At 52.2% G+C, this 17,652-nt stretch overlaps 3 protein-coding genes across 3 annotated transcripts in view; 2 read left to right on the plus strand and 1 right to left on the minus strand.

The window, feature by feature from the left end:
• Positions 1-4,425, plus strand: part of LOC131207885 (TSC22 domain family protein 2-like) — a 45,116-nt gene extending 40,691 nt beyond the window's left edge. The window contains exon 5 of the mRNA XM_058200518.1: positions 1,328-4,425. Within this exon, the coding sequence (XP_058056501.1) occupies positions 1,328-1,669 (342 nt within the window). The 3' untranslated portion in view covers positions 1,670-4,425. The remainder of the gene's footprint in view (positions 1-1,327) is intronic.
• Positions 4,426-4,509: 84 nt separating this feature from the next.
• Positions 4,510-9,332, minus strand: LOC131210177 (solute carrier organic anion transporter family member 1C1). The gene is made up of 7 exons (XM_058203387.1): positions 9,231-9,332; positions 8,756-9,101; positions 7,936-8,691; positions 6,302-6,357; positions 5,738-6,229; positions 5,489-5,675; positions 4,510-5,412 (listed from the first exon to the last, which is right to left on the minus strand). Exons 1-7 carry the CDS (start codon positions 9,310-9,312, stop codon positions 4,893-4,895), a joined length of 2,439 nt encoding a protein of 812 aa, XP_058059370.1. The 5' UTR covers positions 9,313-9,332; the 3' UTR covers positions 4,510-4,892.
• A 4,047-nt stretch (positions 9,333-13,379) lies between these two features.
• LOC131207886 (solute carrier organic anion transporter family member 74D) lies at positions 13,380-17,137 on the plus strand. Its single transcript, XM_058200519.1, has 6 exons — positions 13,380-13,572; positions 14,425-14,922; positions 14,994-15,341; positions 15,407-16,502; positions 16,590-16,795; positions 16,861-17,137. The coding sequence occupies exons 1-6, from the start codon at positions 13,380-13,382 to the stop codon at positions 17,028-17,030; spliced, it is 2,511 nt and encodes an 836-aa protein (XP_058056502.1). The 3' UTR covers positions 17,031-17,137.
• The last annotated feature ends 515 nt before the right edge of the window (positions 17,138-17,652 follow it).

Consider the following 17,652-nt stretch of genomic DNA (forward strand, 5'->3'; position numbering starts at 1 on the left):
TAATTGAACGGCGTGAAGACACTGCGCCGCGAAGCCAGTTGGTGAACCCAGAAATATGTTTTCCGTTTTCGCGCCCGCCGGTCGCGCTAAAAATAGAATATGTTAATCTGGTGGGGCTGGCCTCTGTGTCGTCGTGGCCCCGCACATCATCTCGCCGCGGTCGCCAATCAATCGAACGTCCGACCGAACGAACTATTTAAATGTCTTTCTGGTGCTCCAAATACTCGCTCTCTGTTGCTGCTGGTCCGTGGAGTGTGTCTTAAAATGGCACTTTACTGGTTAAAATGACAGCCCGCGGCCCGTCGATTTTGGGCAGATTTGCCCAAAACGGCTTATCGCGTCCCACCGCGCACACTGACCCAATGAAATGGAGGAGCGGGGGGCGAGGTTTTTATCTTATCACCGGCCCCAGAGTGTGTTGGCCTCGAACCGTTTTTTAAGCCTGCAGGACCAAAAAAACTCACTCACTCGCTCCCTGTTTCCCCTTCCTGGACACTGATGCAAAGTGCAAAAACTGCATTCGGTTGCAGCAAGTGCTGCGCGTGCTCCTCCGATGGATGGCCGGCAGCGGCCCCTGCGTCACGGGGGGGCGGTGGTGAACACCATCGAGCGAGACCGGTCTGTGATTGCTGCAATGACGTGCAATTTTCGCACGCGATCACCTCTCTGCTCGGATTAGTTCCGATTGCAAGGGCCCGAAAATAGATGTCATTGATGGTTTGGGGGAGAGAGTGCTGGGTGCTGAGGGTAAGCGGGCCACACGCCCGAGATTGCGAAAGCGCGCCCCACAAAGCTCACAGTTCCTCGTATCCTTGACTTCAAAGAACCGCGCGGCATCCGCGTGCGTGCATGTATGCTGTTCCGCAGTGCTGCGTCGCCACCGCCGCGAATGACGCCATCGATCCGTTTCCGAGCCGGAAGTGGGTATAGTTGACAATCTGAGCAATTAGCATTAGCGATCGTGACGGGGTGCTGCGTGCCAGATCGGATCGCACTTCCGTGCTATGCTGGCAAACTGGAACCAGACTGTGAGTTTTCCTGGAAAACTGTTTGGTCAGCTGAGGGAAAACCTCGAGAAAGATCCCAACACTGCACTCTTGCCACTTGCGGTGGCTTTACTTTTGTGTGACGTCAGAAAACTGAGTATCTTATTGCAAAGTCGTTGCGCTGCGAAAACATGTGTCACTCAACCAGAATTAGTGCCAGAAAGCCGAGCCCGAGACGGTGGTGTTTAATGTTGCAGGCTTCACTTAATGCTATTTTACGTTCCCAACTGGCCCGCCTCTTATAACAACCTTTCACTCTCGCTCTGTCTGTCTCTTCGTAGGATCTGGTCAAATCCCACCTCATGTTTGCCGTGCGCGAAGAAGTGGAGGTACTGAAAGAGCGAATATCGGAACTGATGGACCGCATCAACCAGCTCGAGTACGAGAACAACATTCTCAAAGCGAACGCATCACAGGAAACCCTATCCCTGCTGACGACCGGTGGCAACAGTGTCAGTGCCAGCAGTGTGGCGGCCGCCGCCCAGCAGCAGCAGGCGGTGACGGCGGCCGTGGCTGCTGCGGTGGCGGCCACCACCGTTGCGGCGGCCAGCGCCGCCGGCACCAACACCAAGGCGCCCGCCCCGCCACCATCGGCAAACCCTGCCAACGGTTCCGTTTCCTAAGCCCGAATGTTCCAGAGCCACTGCAGCCGTTCTTGTTTTTAGACGTACGCAATGACAGAAAGACTACTATTAGTACTACTACCACTACTACTACTGCTACTGCTGCTACCCAATGCAACTACTACTAACCGCGATTAGCAGCGCAGAGCATCGAAGCCAAGCACGCACGCGCGGCCGAAACCGCGGGCACAGTATGTTTGACTTTGCTCGGATTGCACCGAAGCTACTCGAAACGACTGCTGCTACCACAGAAGCAACGGAAACGGACCCGAACGGAGCAGCTTGCCCGCCGCGATCTGTTCGTTTCCTCACCTCCCCGAGGAGTTCTGGCCATGACTATACGGATACGCCTCGGACACGCGTTTCGCACTCATCCGGGGGATGAGGTGTGTTAGGTGTTAGGGATGCGCCCTACATAGCGCTTGCACGCCCACATCCACCGGTCAATTCCAAGTCCCGTAGTATTAACGTGACACCACCAGCAGCGAGCAGCGACACAACAGACCGGTGACTTGCACGAGAGCGAGGTAGAACCCGTTACATCCGACGCAACATAAAATGGACGCGCTCTTCGAGCCTGGCGAATTGAGTATTAGTTTAGTAGTAGCAAGCAAGCAAGCGAATGCCGCCGTCGCCACCAGGGCATCTCGGCCGGCCACGGATGCGACGTTTAAAGCATTACCAAAACGATAAGGATAAAAAATTTCGGATACTGATGAGACGGAACGGGCCCGAGTTGGGAACGCGTGAGCATGCGCGAACAGAAACAAGCAGGAAGCCGCCAACGAACGGAACTGAGATAAATTAAAATGTGATTTAATGATAGGAAGAGCGAAGCACAGCGGGGCACACACACTGGAGTGCAGAAAGAAAAGAAGGTCCTTTAAACCAGAAAAGGGAACACGTAACAAGTAGCCAAGATATATCATACATAACCCTCCCCGGTGGTGTGCAAGAGTGTAAGAATGTTGCAACAGGGCTGCGGCCACTCCATTAGAAACACACAACCCAGCAGCACAACGGGCCATGCTTTCAGTTCAGTAGTTTTCCGTCATCTGTTCACCTTCCCTACGTTTGCGGCCCTTTCGCCAAAAGTCACCTTTCCGTTGTCGCAACCCAGTGTTGTGTTCCGTCTGTTGTTGCTGTGTAATGAACGCAGGATTTTCTATGTTACATTGGCCACTTTCAGTTTGTTACAAGGAGGAACTATGGTCGTTGTTTGTTGTGCGATTTTGTCTCCGTTAGGGCGCGTTGGGTCTTTACCACGCTTTGCTTAGTTGGTAAGAGGTGTGCCACACGGGATGATGAGACTGTTGCTGATGAATGTGCACCCGCGAATGTATGTGTGAGTGTACGTGTGCGGCACTGGAAGGTCGAGTGCAACCATACGAAAAGCAGGACTTTGCGAGGTAAACAGAGTAAGGGGTTTGTGCCGTAAATGCAAGTGAAACACACTATTAGACAAACGAGCAAGTTTAGCAAATCAAATGTGATCCGTCTGTACATAATGATGATAACATAGCGAGAGATAGCGAGCAGGAGAGAGAAAGAGAGAGCGAATGTTGGATAAAAACTTGAGATTTAACGATTGGTAGAGTATGTCCCTTTGGTGGGCGCGTTTAAGGAGCCAGCAGGGTACAGCGTGTGTTGTGTATGCCCGGGAGTCGAATGGATGCGACGGATGAAAGAAGGCGTGAATGGAATTCATGAACGTGGAGCGCCTGAGCCTATATGCCGGGCTCCGCTTACTTACACGCGTTGACTTTTTTTTATATGCCACAAGATACTGATACATAGATCCTGATTGGTACCAAGTACCAGGAACGTGCGAGAATGCCTGCGCCTATCCCCTCCTAGGAATCAACGGAAAGCCGTTATCAAATCACACGCAATCGTAAGAATGCAAAAACACTTTAATAGTCCCGTAGGAAAATTTAGCCATTAAACGGTTTCGGTTTGAGTTCGTGCATCTGCTTCGCCAATGTCGCCGGACACCTACAGTTCCCTCGTAACTGGGGGCGTACCAGAGATACGTAGAGATGAACGAAACACACCACAAGAGCGCACAGAGCGCACGGTGTGCCGCGGGTAACACTCTGAACGCCGACTGATGAAAATGTTCTCTGCTTGGATGTTCTATATTTTTTTACCACACAAAATATATTGCCACCAAACCCCCAACAAGAGGAAACACCGGTCCCTGGCTCATGCACACCGGAGTGTCGCGAACGTGAAACGAAACGAAAAGCATAATAACGGAGCATAAAGTTATAATAAATAAGTCAAAAACACTGAAAACCTAGCATTATATATTATCCCTACAACACACATACTACCCGAACCGCTTCTCACCGGCGCGCTTGGCATTAGGGGCTAAGATTACACGTAGGAAAAGGACACATGGTTTTAAGCGCCGCAAATCCCAAACCTCCAATCTGTCTGGGCACCAGGAGAACGTTTTCCCTGTCCCATGCCCGACCTGAAGTGGGCCACAAAGTTCGATTATACTTTTATTTATTGCGCCAAGATGACTCCTACGAAATAATTCATACCGTAAACGTGTGCAGTAAAAAATGCAGAAAAACAAAATACCAAAAAAGAAAACACTCAAAAGCGACTCAGAAAAAGCATATAGTTAAGAAGAATTACGAGAATGTAACAATGTGTGGTGGACATTGGAAAAGGCGCGTGACGGTATGAGAACCGCCCCGAGGAGTGGAACGAGAATGGATGATAATAAATCTAAACGATGAATATGAAGCATACATATCGCCTGTGTAGAATCGGATCGTTTGAGCGGACGGGACAAAGTGGTCACCAGTAGTCGGTTTGTTCTACTTTATTCTACTTTTCCTACAATAATTTACGGTCTGCCTTCTTTCTATTACTTTCGTGGGATGAAGTTCGTGTTTGGGTGCATATGAAGAGGTTCCTGACTCTACAAGTCTACTTGGCTTTTTAAGGTGTGATTTACAACGTAAGCACTTACATATAACCTGAATCGTTAACAGGTACCATGTCATCCTGTTGAGCTGGTTGTCATAGAATTGAATTGAATCAAACGCCGCCCGTATACACTTAAAAAATACAAATTCTAAGTTCTAAGCTACGCCTAAAAGCATTAGCAATTAGCATCTTAGGAACGGTAATGAACCGATCGGTCGACCGGTTTTTAGCACATTCGACTCTACTTCTTTTGCCACTCATTCGATTCTTTCTCCCATCAAAAGTCCGTCTCCGGGCTCATCGGCCGTCCACCGAAGTTCTGCGTTCGGGTTCCCGCTGTCCCGCTTGGTCCACCCGGCGCACCCGATGTTCCCGCGCCTCGGGTGTAATCCCGCACCGTATTCACATTCGGCCGGTGGTCGGTATCGTCACTGCTGTCACCGCTGTCTGCCCGCGGCAAACTGGTGGCCGACCGGAAATCCAGCTGCTCGTCGATGTCACTCGAATTTTCTCTTCTCGGCAGCTGCTTTACAACCTGGGCATAGTTCACGCCACCGAACGTGGCCAGTGGTGACACCGAGCGTGCCTGGTATCCTGGCTGAGTGTTTTGAATCGTCTGCACTGAGCCATTCAACGGATCCACCGTAGGCACCACTGACGGGACGATCGTATCGGAATCGGATCGCACCGAATCGGAGGCCGTGTGATCGGTTGTGTCCTGCATTCGCCCGTTCAGCGGTACGAGCTCGGTTTGAGTCGGAGACCGGGCCGGAGGCATAAAACGCATCTCAACTGGCCTGGGAAGCAGATCAACCATGAGTTGGGGTTGGTCAGAAAGTTAAGACATGAAGAATTCATGCTGCTGCGCCTTACCGATAGGAATCATCCGGTTCGTCACCGTACAGTGTCATATCCTTGACGAAGTAGAACACAACCATCTCGAAGATGAGACCCACGATGATGAGCGCCGCCGTGATCATGTTGAGGATGTTACCGAAGGTTGGCGTTTCGTGCAGGAAACACTGGCGCTCGTCGGCCGACCAAAACTGGCACGTGTGAGCTGTCGAAAGAAGGCAGAACCGGTAACCGAACGATGCGCCATGTTACGTGATCGGAACTTACTTGCCACCACCTGGTAGATGGCCGTGCCGGGCAGGTAAACCACAAGCCCGACCAGCGTCAGCTCGACCGCCAGCGCCATCGCCTTGTCCTGGCGCAGCACCGAACGCAGGCTGATGATCACCTTCCCCGTCAGCCCCGTAGCCAGCAGCATCGTCACGATCACCGTGAGCACCTGAAACACGATCCAGTACCGCTGGCAGTCATCCACACCGCAGGCCCCCTCCGTGGCGTCGCCTCCCTCGCTGAGCACAATGTCCACGTCCACGCCACAGGTGCAGTTCCGGTAGAGCACAATGTTGTTGATCTCCTCCCGACTCTGGCACCCGGCGTGGCACGGCGAAAAGTACGTGAAGCGACTGTCCACCGGACAGACCGGTGTGAAGGGCACGTTTTCGGCGCACAAACAGTTCGAGGCGCAGAACGGTTTAATGAGCTTCCGGCCGCGGTACGATCCTGCGATCTGTTCTTCGCCGCACGAGATGAAGATGAACGCTATTAGGAGGTAGTAATGAGGAGAGTTTAAATTTGGCGTTCTTCTGGAACTCTCTGGAAGCGGCAACATACCTATGAAGAGCCCAACGGCCACTACTCCCACGAAGATGTTCCATCCTGCCAATTTCCTGCCATAGAGAAAGTGATCGATAAGTACACTCGCTACATTGCACATTCCAATGCTCTCTAGCAACTGGCATGATACAGAACGATCAATCGATTATCGATCGCCACGGAATGGCGGTCGACGACCGGCCTCTTGCCTTCAGGTCCGCCAAACAGGTCATCTCTGGCGGACACCGTGACGCCCGCTCTATTTGTGTCCTTGTTCAGCTTGATCAAGAGACTGCTGTGCCCATTTCTGGCGCCGCCGCCACCGTCGGTGGTTGCGTTGAATTAATCCCACATCAAAGTCAAAGTAAATTAACATTAGCGTGGAGGAGAAAAGGGCAATTGGCATCTCGTTTGCTGTGGTTGGCAGGATCGCCACACACATGCACACACGTTTTGCAAAATATGACGCAATTCGCGATTGAGCGCAAAACCGTGCACGGTTTACGTAACCTGCGGAGGGTTAGTGGCCGGCCGTCAAGGCGCAATCAAGTGCCGCTGGGCTGGGAATTAATAGATCGAATGTCTCTCTGTTGGTCCGTGGCGTCATTTTAGTGTTCCGTTAGTCCTGTCTCTAGAACGTTCCAGGGAGGCCGGGGTTACTTAATTCTGCGGTAACAGTTTTGTTTCCTAGAGCCTCGCACAGGCTATGCACTTGACTTTTTTCAATGAACTGATGAACCTACAAACGGTTTTTGGCAATATTCGCTTTTTAGGTTTCGTCACTGTCTGCTGTAAGGCAGCAAGTTCTTCACAGCTCTTCCCATGCCTGAAAACGCCTTATTCGCCACCATCTTCTCCAGTTCATTCAAATCGTCCTTACTGCAGCTTAGTAGGAAGTCAGACGTGTTGACGGGCATTTCTGTCGGAAGTTCTATGTTGCTCTGCTGCTGCAAAATCGCAGTATTTCAACCAAGAGTTTCCCGATGAAGTTTTTTTATCCTTTGGCGTAGCGGGCACAGAGTCCGACATGTCGGAAGGCCCAGGGATTTGCCCAGAACAACTCAAATTCCGACAGGTACTCAGCACAGCTCAGCGTCCTCCAGTCTGATTCCCTTTCGTCGCTCTAGCCATGTGTTGTCCTTATCGAAACTGGTTCCTTCACATCACATCAATACTATTTGAGGACGTATTCTTCTTTGCAGTCAGCGTTCCGCACTTTGTCACTTTCGTAACGTTTTAAACAGAATCAGTCTTACACGGAGGAGGACGGAACATGAATGTCCCTGGTACCTGGAGCTATTAGAGCTCTAGTGAGTTACGTCGACGTCATCACTATTTGCACTATCGGAATTGGACACACACAGTTCAGGATACGGTCTGGCTCGGGTGAAACATCTGCATTTCTAGCAGTGAACGAAACATGTTTCCGTGCTTGGCGCAAAAAATCCGAAGCGGTCCGGGTGAGTTAACATAGACGTTGGAGATCAACGAAGGAAACTACTCCATCGCCACGTGACTTTTACCAAGGTGCGTGATTAGATTAGCATAAGATAACAACGTTAAAAAGCAAGGCATCCGGTCTGGCGCTTTAATCTGGTTCTGATGATATTACGATCGTTTTGAAACAACATCTTGAAACGTATTCATCTTACCGGGCCGAGGGATTGGCTTTCGCTATGATGAGGGCCGCCACGATCACGCTGAGGGCCGCCACCGGGGGTTTCAGCAGGTTGGTGATCAACCGCGAGGTCCACTCGTCGTTGATGCCGTCGGCCTGCGAAGTGGGCAGAAAGAACCGCGACTGCAAATACGACTGCTCGTGTGCCGCGTAATTCACGATGGCCGTTTTCACCAGCACCAGGGCGAGCACGTTGCAGAGGAGTATCTTGTTCGAGAAAAGCCGCTTCACCGTGGCCAGGAACCCGATGTCCGCCAGCCACTTGCCCGGTACGGTCTCGATCGATTGCGTGCTGCCGTTGGTAGCCGTCTCGATGATATCATCCGCCGCCTGGCGAACCATCGTAGCGAGGAGCCGTTTCGGGAACAGCGAGATGGCGAAGCCGGCCAAAAACGTCACCGGCGCAATGATGGTCCAGCCGAGCCACCAACCGAGGCTGGTGGCTCCGACCGCCAGCCCAACGGCCAGCCCAAGCTGCGATCCCCAGATACGGGCTCCGATGACACAACCGATCAAGCTCGGGCTGTGGTGCTCCAGCACGTTATCGTCCACGTAGCTGAGTCCGAGGGCGTAGATAACAACGTTGGCGACACCGATCAGGACCTGGGCAATAAACATCAGCACCAGCGTCGTGATGGCGTACGGCCGATCCGCCAACAGCTGGCCCGATCGCTCCAGGGTGCACATCTTGTCCAGGTTGATCGCTTCGATGGTGCTGCTCTCGTCGGAACTGTGAAAGACAGACGGCCGTGCGTGAGAACCAGGGAACCGTTGGCACCACGGTCACTACGTACTTGTGCGTCAGCGTTGGGATGATCAGGACGATCAGTGTGATCGCTTGCAGCATAAAGACGCCTCCGAGCCACGTGATCCGATGCATCCGATTGCCCCAGTAGCTGACCAGCAGCGCGAAGACGCCCTGGGCGATGCCGGCCGTCACCAGCAGCCAGTCGAGTACGATCGGGTCGAAGTCCAGCTCGGCCCCGGCCTGGTGGGCGGCCAACCGGAAGTAGCTCTCGATGCCACCGCTCACGAACGTCACGATCGATAGGGCGGCCACGAACACCGTCGAGGTGCCGAGCCGTAAACAGCCGGGCCCATTGCAGCAACCGCACGCCGTCACACCGCAATCGATGGAATCTACCAAAGGTTAGGGGTCCTATTACTACACACGCTGCTACTGCTACTACGACACACTCTTCGGGCCTCGGGTGGTGCTGAACTGATAACGCGCTATCTCTCTGATGGGTGACTAATGGGTGGACCCACCTTGCGCTATGTTGCTCGCGTTGGCCTCGATGCGCGGCTGCGTGTCCTCGTTGTCCCTCAACAAGGAGCTGGGTCGAAACATGGCGGAGCGTGGATGGTAGATCACACTGGACACTCTATCTCTATCCCAACATTATCTCCCCACAGAAACGAGAATAGAATGCAAAACACGGCCACAGAACGGAACTGGAAATTGTCGCACACGCCGGCTCCCAGGTTCTATGCTCCACTAACGGAACCGAAATGGATGCGACGGACCGTGGATCGCGTGGGTTATCTCCGCTTCGGGGTTGCGAAGTACGTTTATCTTATCTTATCGGTTTGCTGTGGGCCATTTCTGCGCACCAACACAGGGTGGTACACAGGCAGTTCCACTAAGCCCTGGGCGGGTTACCTTTGTGGCTCACCACTTTTCAACCCCTGTAGTTCTACGGAAGTCGAAAGCTGCGCTACGCCCCACTACCTTTCGGAGGGTTATCTTATTGATTTCGCACGAAAAATGATTCAACTTTTAATTGTTTTCTTCGGCAGGGAAATGGTGTATCCGAATTCCAACGTGATTAGCACATTATGGCCATCCGGGCGGCAGTCGCCACGTTAATGCTTCCTCGGCGATGGACATTTAAAAATGTGTTCAACTTAATGGAATCAACTTAATTATAAAATTAAAATACAACAAATGTTGAATGAATACTTCACGGAAACCGTCGCACGATATTAAATCTACTAGGTTGTTCAATAAGTTTGAAGCTTCAGAGGGAGCTGCCGCTAATTTTTTCTTTTGTTGCGTTGGTAGACTCTTCGTATGAACGAATGTGAAGTTTCATTTTAATCTCTTACTTCATTTTTCGTTAACAAGCCATTTATTATCAACGTGCCACAGTATTTTCTTACAGTGAAAAAAATCAAGTATCTTACGGTGATGAAATTTTTATTTTTGGAAGGTTTAAAGGAAAAAGAAATAAAAAGTGTAGAAGGACTCCTCGCCTTCGGTTAGTACATTAAAAGGGGAGTTTCTGAATTTCCGTTCGAACGTTCCACTAAAAGGACATCCAAAAAATGGCAGCAACACCGTGAAATCGTAGAAAACATACAGGAAATCGTTTTAGAAAATCGTCCTTTATCCTCGGGATCATTCACCATGGGCGTTTTGAAAATTGCAAAAATCTATGATTTAAAAATAAATCATACGTGGAAAGATTTTTTCTTCAAATGATGAGGTCCTAGCAGCTGTGGAAGCGTATTTTGAATCCCTTCCGAAATCTCACTTCAGGGACGGAATTATTCAATTAGAATCTCATTGATGTTCACGGAGGCTATACGGAAAAATAAAGTGAATTTCAAACCATAAAATTGTGTTTTTCTTATCGAACCGCAAAACCTATTGAACAACCTAGTACTGGCAGAGAGACAGAGAAAGGGTTATATCCGCGGGTCGCGTGTTGCCACCTCCAATGCGCGTTTAGTTGCGCGAACCACGGACCACAGAGCGAGAGTTGCGTCCATCCAGTCCCTCCGCAGCCACCACCGAGGAGCTTACCAAACGGCTTACGACTTTCTTAGACCACGGTGTCCAATCCGTGCTGATCGAGTGATCAGATTTTTGTGGGAAACGACGTGTGCGTACTACGGCGGCTTGTGGCTCCAGCTTCCGGCCATTCGGCTTAGTTCACTACAGGTGCGCGATCGTGTCCCGAATTGATACGTTGTAAATCGAACCACCGAGTTGTTGGCGCGTCGATTTGGCCCACTCTTCGGCTCTCGGTGATTGAATTACGACGTCGCGACGCTTTGAACAGCAGCGTGTTTGTGCCCTTTTGATCCGGCCCAGCACACATATCGCGCGTCACAATGGCCCCCTCCCCAGGGGGGATGCGCTGATGCTATTATGATAATAGTGTGAAATTACCTTCCCCCGACGACCCGCCGGCCGCTGGTGTTGATGATGTGCTGGTGGACTGCGCAAGGGGAGCTCCGGTCGGCCACACGTTCCACGTGTGCCCGGTCCGGTCCCGTATCCGGTCAGGTATCGCGTTCGCGATGAAGAATGTTCTGTGCCATTGCGAGGCCTCTTGTTCCGCTCTGATAATCTCTCGCGCTCGCGACAAACGTGGCCAACGTATCCGCCGGCCAACCGGCCAGTGTGTGGCCGGCGGCCCCAAGCCCGGGAGTGAATATAAATAATTGCATAATTGCATAATCGCGTGCTCGCATAAACAAATCAGCATCCACCAGCGTGGCCACGGGTTGCGCCGGGTTGCCGTTCCGATCGGATCTATCGGGGCCGTGTTCGGTGGTCAACACGATAAACTGTGACGACCAATTATTAGTGGCCGGTGGCTGGCGTTTTTCTAGCGTGACCTTCACGGACGACCAAGGAGTGCGTTGTGTTTACTATTATAGGCCCCGAAAATATCGTGTAGCCAGCTGGTTTTTTGTTATTGATTGTGACTTTACAAAACAAGCTGTCGCTCGGAGCTGTGTATTCCTTCGGTTTTTTGCCCGCAAAGTGCCCGATCATCCTCGAAGCAGCTTCTGGAAGCAGCGCAGCCAGGCGTCACGTGATCGCGAGCTGATCGTGCGGGCCTAGAAATGGACGTCACAACTTGCTTTCTTTACCTAAACACTTTACCCTTAGGGTATGCGGGTCGCCGTGCGATCGCCAATTCCGGTTGGGCTCCGGATTGGGTGTATTGACCTTCGTGCTCAATACTGGCCACCGAAAAAGGTCCCCCGTGCGTGCGTTTGGCGCCGCACACGAACGGATTTACAGCCAGACCTGACATAGAAATTCGAAAACCGGTTGTTGGGACTCGAGGGCCGCAAACCGGCCATAAGCGCTTTCGCGAGCTAGCTTTCGTTGGAGGAGGCCACGTTGGGTGAACTTCACGAATCGAACACGCCATCGCTGAATCCTGTAAATCCTCGCGAAACCCCTAAATAAAATGACCCCGAAGCTACGTACTCGGTTTGGAGTACTTTCAGGAATCGGCCTTGGGATTTTCTTAATGGCCTCGGGAAATTAATGTTCAAATTGAGCCCTACCCTACTGAGCGCTTGTTTTCAACTTAACACATCATCTGCCGTGTTTAGAAACATCTCACGTACTCTTCGATGAGCTCTACCCAACAATGCAGGAACCCGGGGCCACTTAGTTACGCGAACCTGTAAACGCTTCATTGCGTTGCTCTACGCAAGTGCAACCACGTGGCGCGCATTGGCGCACGACACCGAAGCAGATATTGTTTCATTAATTTGGATAACCTCCCGCCACGAAATTCGCCCTGTCTGCGCTTCGAGTATTTCTTATCATGCACCGGGCTCCATCCTGCGTTCTCTGCGTTATCGGTGCGATAAATTGTCATCAATAAAGAGCGAGAGAGAGAGAGCGTGAGGTACTATCGGATCCGGTATGCCTGCGGAGATAAAAGGAAATCAGTCCCAGAACAGATTAGTACCGAGACAGCGGCAGTGAGAGCCACGGAAAAGTGCCAACAATTGCCGGGCCAACCTGTCAGTCATGCGGCGACAGGGGACGGTGCGTCCTTAAAACCCGCTGCCCTGTACCGCAATTCAATAAAAACCAAACATCCAATCATCTGATCAAACTCGAGCCATCCTCTTTCGGCATGACGGGGAGTCATTGTGTCCCATCACAACACAACGCCGAAAGTGCACAATCACTGGCTCACAAGGTGTTCCGATAACTGACGTGATTATCTGCGGTCACTCTCTCTCTCTCTCTCTCTCGCTCTCGCTCTCTCTCGGTCCCTCAGTCGCTGGCTTCGCTATCGCAATCAATCGCCCTCTCGGCAATCGGTGCGTTGCCAACCGGGGGACACCGCACCGGAGGTCATTCGTCTTCTTTGCGGACCGCCAATCGGTCGGTCTGGCGGTCGTCGATCGTGCCGTCCAACCACCGTCCACACGGTTTGGGAGCCCCCGTTTCAGTAGCCTTCCCCGTCCTATTTCAGTGTACCCCGTGCGCCATGAGCAGTGACAGCGGCTACCGGGACTTGTACGTAACCTGCCAGCTGGCCAAAGGACTTTCGCGCGATCGCTAGTGTCGAGTGTCGAGAATCAAGAAGAGTGCTTTTGTCGGGCCCCAAGGAACAGTCTCGCCTCACACCGGACCGACCGCCACACAGTATGTCCGTCGCCAACGTGAACCGGTGCGGCGTGTCCTGCTGGCATCCGGCCTGGATGCAGCGGTTCGCCACGCCAAAGTCGTTCATCATGGTGTACGGGTTCCTCGGTACCGTCCAGGCGATGGCTTACATCTACTTCGTCATCACGCTCACCACGCTGGAGAAGCGGTTCAAAATTCCTTCCTCAACCACCGGTAAGTCACCGGCGGCCAGACGATCGGCCGGGGCCAAAGAACCAGGAAGTGTGCAGAACCCCACGCGCGGAAGGAGGAAAGCGGGGCGGGGGGAAATCGGGAGAGATTAGATTAGTCAGGTGGACCCTATCGGTCCGCGTCCATTATCGCCCCAGACTCAGGACAGGTGCTGATGCTCTCCAACTTTGCTTCACCCGCGCGGCGTGGTCACGGTTCGCGCGGGCCATTGAGCGGGAGAAATGAGCGATTTACTGCGGGCCGGCTTGAGCCTGGCCCGCTTATATCTGACCTTGATTTGTTACTTTTCCCGATACGGGCCAACGTGATTGGCGATAAGTGGGGATAAATTACGGTAAACCACCGAACGAAAGGCCGATTGGATTCCACTCCCGGAGGCTAGAATATTGACGAGGAGTAGCTAGAGAGGCCTTATCTAGCCCACAATTTCAAAACGAATCAGGATGAAGAACTGGACCGATCATTCCCAGACATCAAATAAAAGGGAGAACCATTCCATCTGATGCATGTGTCAACGACCTTTCCCCCCGAGAAAGGATTAATAGCCACTCGTGGGCACATTGAGGGCAAATAAATCTTTTTATCACTCCCTTGTCAACGACCTGAGCATAAGGCCCCCCGTAAGATTCTTTCAACAATGGTTGTGTCAAACAAACGGGGCCCATAATTAGGCACGCCTTGCAGAGCCCCACACATATCGAAACATATCGAAGATAAGGAGGAAAGATTTAAAGGTTTGCGGAGTCTAATCACTCAGGTCTATCGGGGAATTCATGGGGCAGTCCGACCAGCAAACTCTGTCCCTTTATCACGTACTTTTCCACCTACGAACAGGAATCATCCTCAGTGGCAATGAAATATCGCAGATCCTGCTCTCACTCATCCTGTCGTACGTCGGAGGACAGCGGAACCGGCCCCGGTGGATCGCATGGGGGGTGGTGTTTTGCGCCCTGTCCTGTTTCATTCTGGCCATGCCCCACTTCATCTACGGCGCGGGAGACGAAGCGCTACAGCTGACGAAGGAGTATGTTCGCGAGCGCGAAGAGGATGAGGCGCGGATCCGGTCGCACCAGAACTACACGATCATGGTGAAGAGCACCAACCGGCTGTGCGTGGAGACGGCCACCTCCAAGGAGTGTCTCGATACGATCTCGATCGTACCGCTGGTGCTGATCTTCCTGTCCCAGTTTGTGCTCGGTATCGGCAACACGCTCTACTACTCGCTCGGCCAAACGTATCTGGATGATAACACTAAGAAGACCAACACACCGCTCATGCTGGCGTACGCCTCATCACTTCGTACCTTCGGCCCGGTGGTGGGTTTTGCACTCGGTGCGTCGTACAGGAACAGGACAGCTGTGGCCGAACGCGATAACAATACCCGGTCCGCTTTCGAATTGTAGGTTACGTGGCACTGAAGATCTACATCGATCCCACCAAAACACCGATCATCGACAGTTCGGACCCGCGGTGGCTGGGAGCCTGGTGGCTCGGCTGGATACTGCTCGGTATCGGGATGATGATCTTCGCCCTCCTGATGGGTCTGTTCCCGAAGGAGATTCCCAGGAAACCGAGGAAAGATACCAACGCCACCCGCAAACGACCCTCGTCGAACGCTCCCGTCATACTGATGAACGATGCCGAAGCGTTTGGCAAGGAAAAGGAAGGGCTAAGCGAGCGCCACAAGCGGACCGTGTCGGAGAATGCGTCCGAGTTTGCCGAAAGCATCGTGGAGTTCCCCAAGCTGAAAGGTCGTCGCCGTCGCCACCCGGTCGGAACCTGTCGTCGCGCTACTAACGAGCCTTTGTCGTTACAGATTTCCCCGTTGCGCTGATGCGGCTACTGAAGAACAAGCTGCTCATGTTCAACATTTTGTCCGGGATATTTTACATCCTCGGTTCCAGCGGGTACATCACGTTCCTGAGCAAGTATATCGAGGTGCAGTTCCACAAGTCCACCGCCAACGCCACCGTCATCACGGGTCCCATCACGCTGTTCGGTATGGTGGCCGGATTCCTCATATCCGGGATCGTCATTTCGAAGAAGAAACCGTCGCCCAAGAAGCTTCTGTTTTGGAACGTGATCGTCGGGGTCGGCTACATGGCGGGGCAGTTCTCTTACCTCTTTCTGACCTGCCCCGACGGTACGATGCCGCTGGTGAAGGGACGGCTCAACCTGACGACGGAATGTAACAGCCATTGTCACTGCGACGGCATCCCGTACACACCGGTCTGCCAGGAGGAGACGGGCATCACGTTTTTCTCGGCTTGCCACGCCGGTTGCGACAGCTGGCATACGGCCGACAAGTACTACGATCAGTGCACGTGCCAGAACGAAAACTATTCGCCCATCACGAAGCTCCCGTGGGAGACGACGGCGTATCGCACGACGAATCCTTACACGACCGCCACGGCGCCAAGCATAGCGGCCGTGCTCGAATCGGCTTCTACTACGGGCAGCACTTCGACGCTGGGTGTCTTAACCACTACCGAAGTGATGGATCCGCTGGACACGTCGACCGTTGCAAGCGACTCCATACAGCTGCTGGCGGGCAACGAGTCCAAGGTTAACTACACGCTAACAAACGATGATCAAAAGGATCCCCAAATGGAAACGTCGAACGTCGAAACCACGATGGGGGCCTTTGAGGACGAGAGCAGCGATCCGAGCGATCCGCCGAGCGACCGCAGCGAGGATGTAGCAGAGGACAGTGTGCCGGCGAGACGAAGGAGAAGAGCTACCGGAACGACGACCAGTGACCCGCCGGACACTTTACTGTACAGCGCCAAACTAGTGCCGGGAGCCTGCATCAAGGGCTGTGCGCTTGGCTTCTATCTTTTCTCGATCATTTCCAGCGTCATCAACTGCTTGGGTGCATCGGGAAGGATCGGCAATCTGTTGGTGAACTATCGGTACGTCCTTGCCACGTTCGTGGTCGGCGCTTAGGGCACTTAGGACGCTTAGGTAACTAATTCGCTCTTTTCCTCGCTCTTTTCCAGCTGTGTAGCGAAACAGGACAAATCTTTCACCCAGGGGCTCATTTTGATGATGATAAGCTTGTTTGCGCTCATCCCTGGACCCATCATCTACGGGCGCATCATCGACAGTACCTGCCTCGTGTGGACGGAAGAGTGTGGCAAGCGGGGCAACTGCCAGCTGCACGATCAGAAGCTCTTCCGGTACTACATCAACATAACCGCGCTTTGTAAGTACGCTTCCAATGCTTTCTTGTTCGACTTCTCTAACTCGATTCCTTAATTCCACGATTAGGTCTCACGTTCGTTGGCGTGTTCTTTGACGGGCTCGTCTGGTGGTACGGCAAAACGCTGGACCTGTACGGTGAGCGCGAACAAGCGGAACTGCAGCAGAAGCGGCAACACGCGGGCGCCAAGGTACACCCGGCACCGACCAGTAACCATGTGTTCAAACATGATTCGTGATCGCTCCTGGCACCGTGGTCAGTGGTGAGAGCCGTGTAAATGTGTTGTTACCCTACCGACATGTCCTGCATGTTTGTATTTTTTGTTTGCTTTTATTGTATGTACGAATATGGTCAATAAGAGATAAGGGGGACGTAACTCTACCGATGGCCAGTGTGTTGATGTTATTCTTTCCAACGAACGACGCAGTTCTGGGCACCGGTATTGATGTACCGCCGGGAGGCTGATCCGGCCGATTCGTATGTGGTTCATTGGACGACCTCTTTGAAACCGCGCAGACCAATTAGTGATTACTTGGGGTCTACAATTATTGGTTAAAGTTGCTATTTTTGGCAACAACAAAAACAGCCAAAAAGTGCAGTTACAATAGATTTGTTCCTATCGTTCCAATCAAATTTACTAAAAATGTGGCACGTAATTCAAGATAAGGTGACAAGAGGTTCGTTTGGGGGCTGTATCATTCTACATGTAGACATGTAGATTAACTAGAGTGTAGCTCAGTGGAGCGTAGTTACTTTCTCTCATCTTTCGGCATTGCCCTTATGTAAGTAAGTAGTTATCAATCACCCGATACTAATTCGCATTCCAATATCTGAGCATCTTACCATAAGTGTGATTTCTT

The sequence above is a fragment of the Anopheles bellator genome, chromosome 2, assembly GCF_943735745.2.
Source record: "Anopheles bellator chromosome 2, idAnoBellAS_SP24_06.2, whole genome shotgun sequence".
NCBI classification, from domain to species: domain Eukaryota; kingdom Metazoa; phylum Arthropoda; class Insecta; order Diptera; family Culicidae; genus Anopheles; species Anopheles bellator.

Bases quoted from the DNA above. Each gene is read 5' to 3' on its own strand.
- LOC131210177 (XM_058203387.1), bottom strand. From the start codon at position 9,312: ATGTTTCGACCCAGCTCCTTGTTGAGGGACAACGAGGACACGCAGCCG. The intron at 6,358-7,935 runs GTAAGATGAATA...TCTCTATGGCAG, and splicing joins AAAGCCAATCCCTCGGCCCG to GAAATTGGCAGGATGGAACA. The intron at 5,676-5,737 runs GTAAGTTCCGAT...TTCTTTCGACAG, and splicing joins CATCTACCAGGTGGTGGCAA to CTCACACGTGCCAGTTTTGG.
- LOC131207886 (XM_058200519.1), top strand. From the start codon at position 13,380: ATGTCCGTCGCCAACGTGAACCGGTGCGGCGTGTCCTGCTGGCATCCG. The intron at 15,342-15,406 runs GTCGTCGCCGTC...TTGTCGTTACAG, and splicing joins GGAGTTCCCCAAGCTGAAAG to ATTTCCCCGTTGCGCTGATG. The intron at 16,503-16,589 runs GTACGTCCTTGC...GCTCTTTTCCAG, and splicing joins AATCTGTTGGTGAACTATCG to CTGTGTAGCGAAACAGGACA.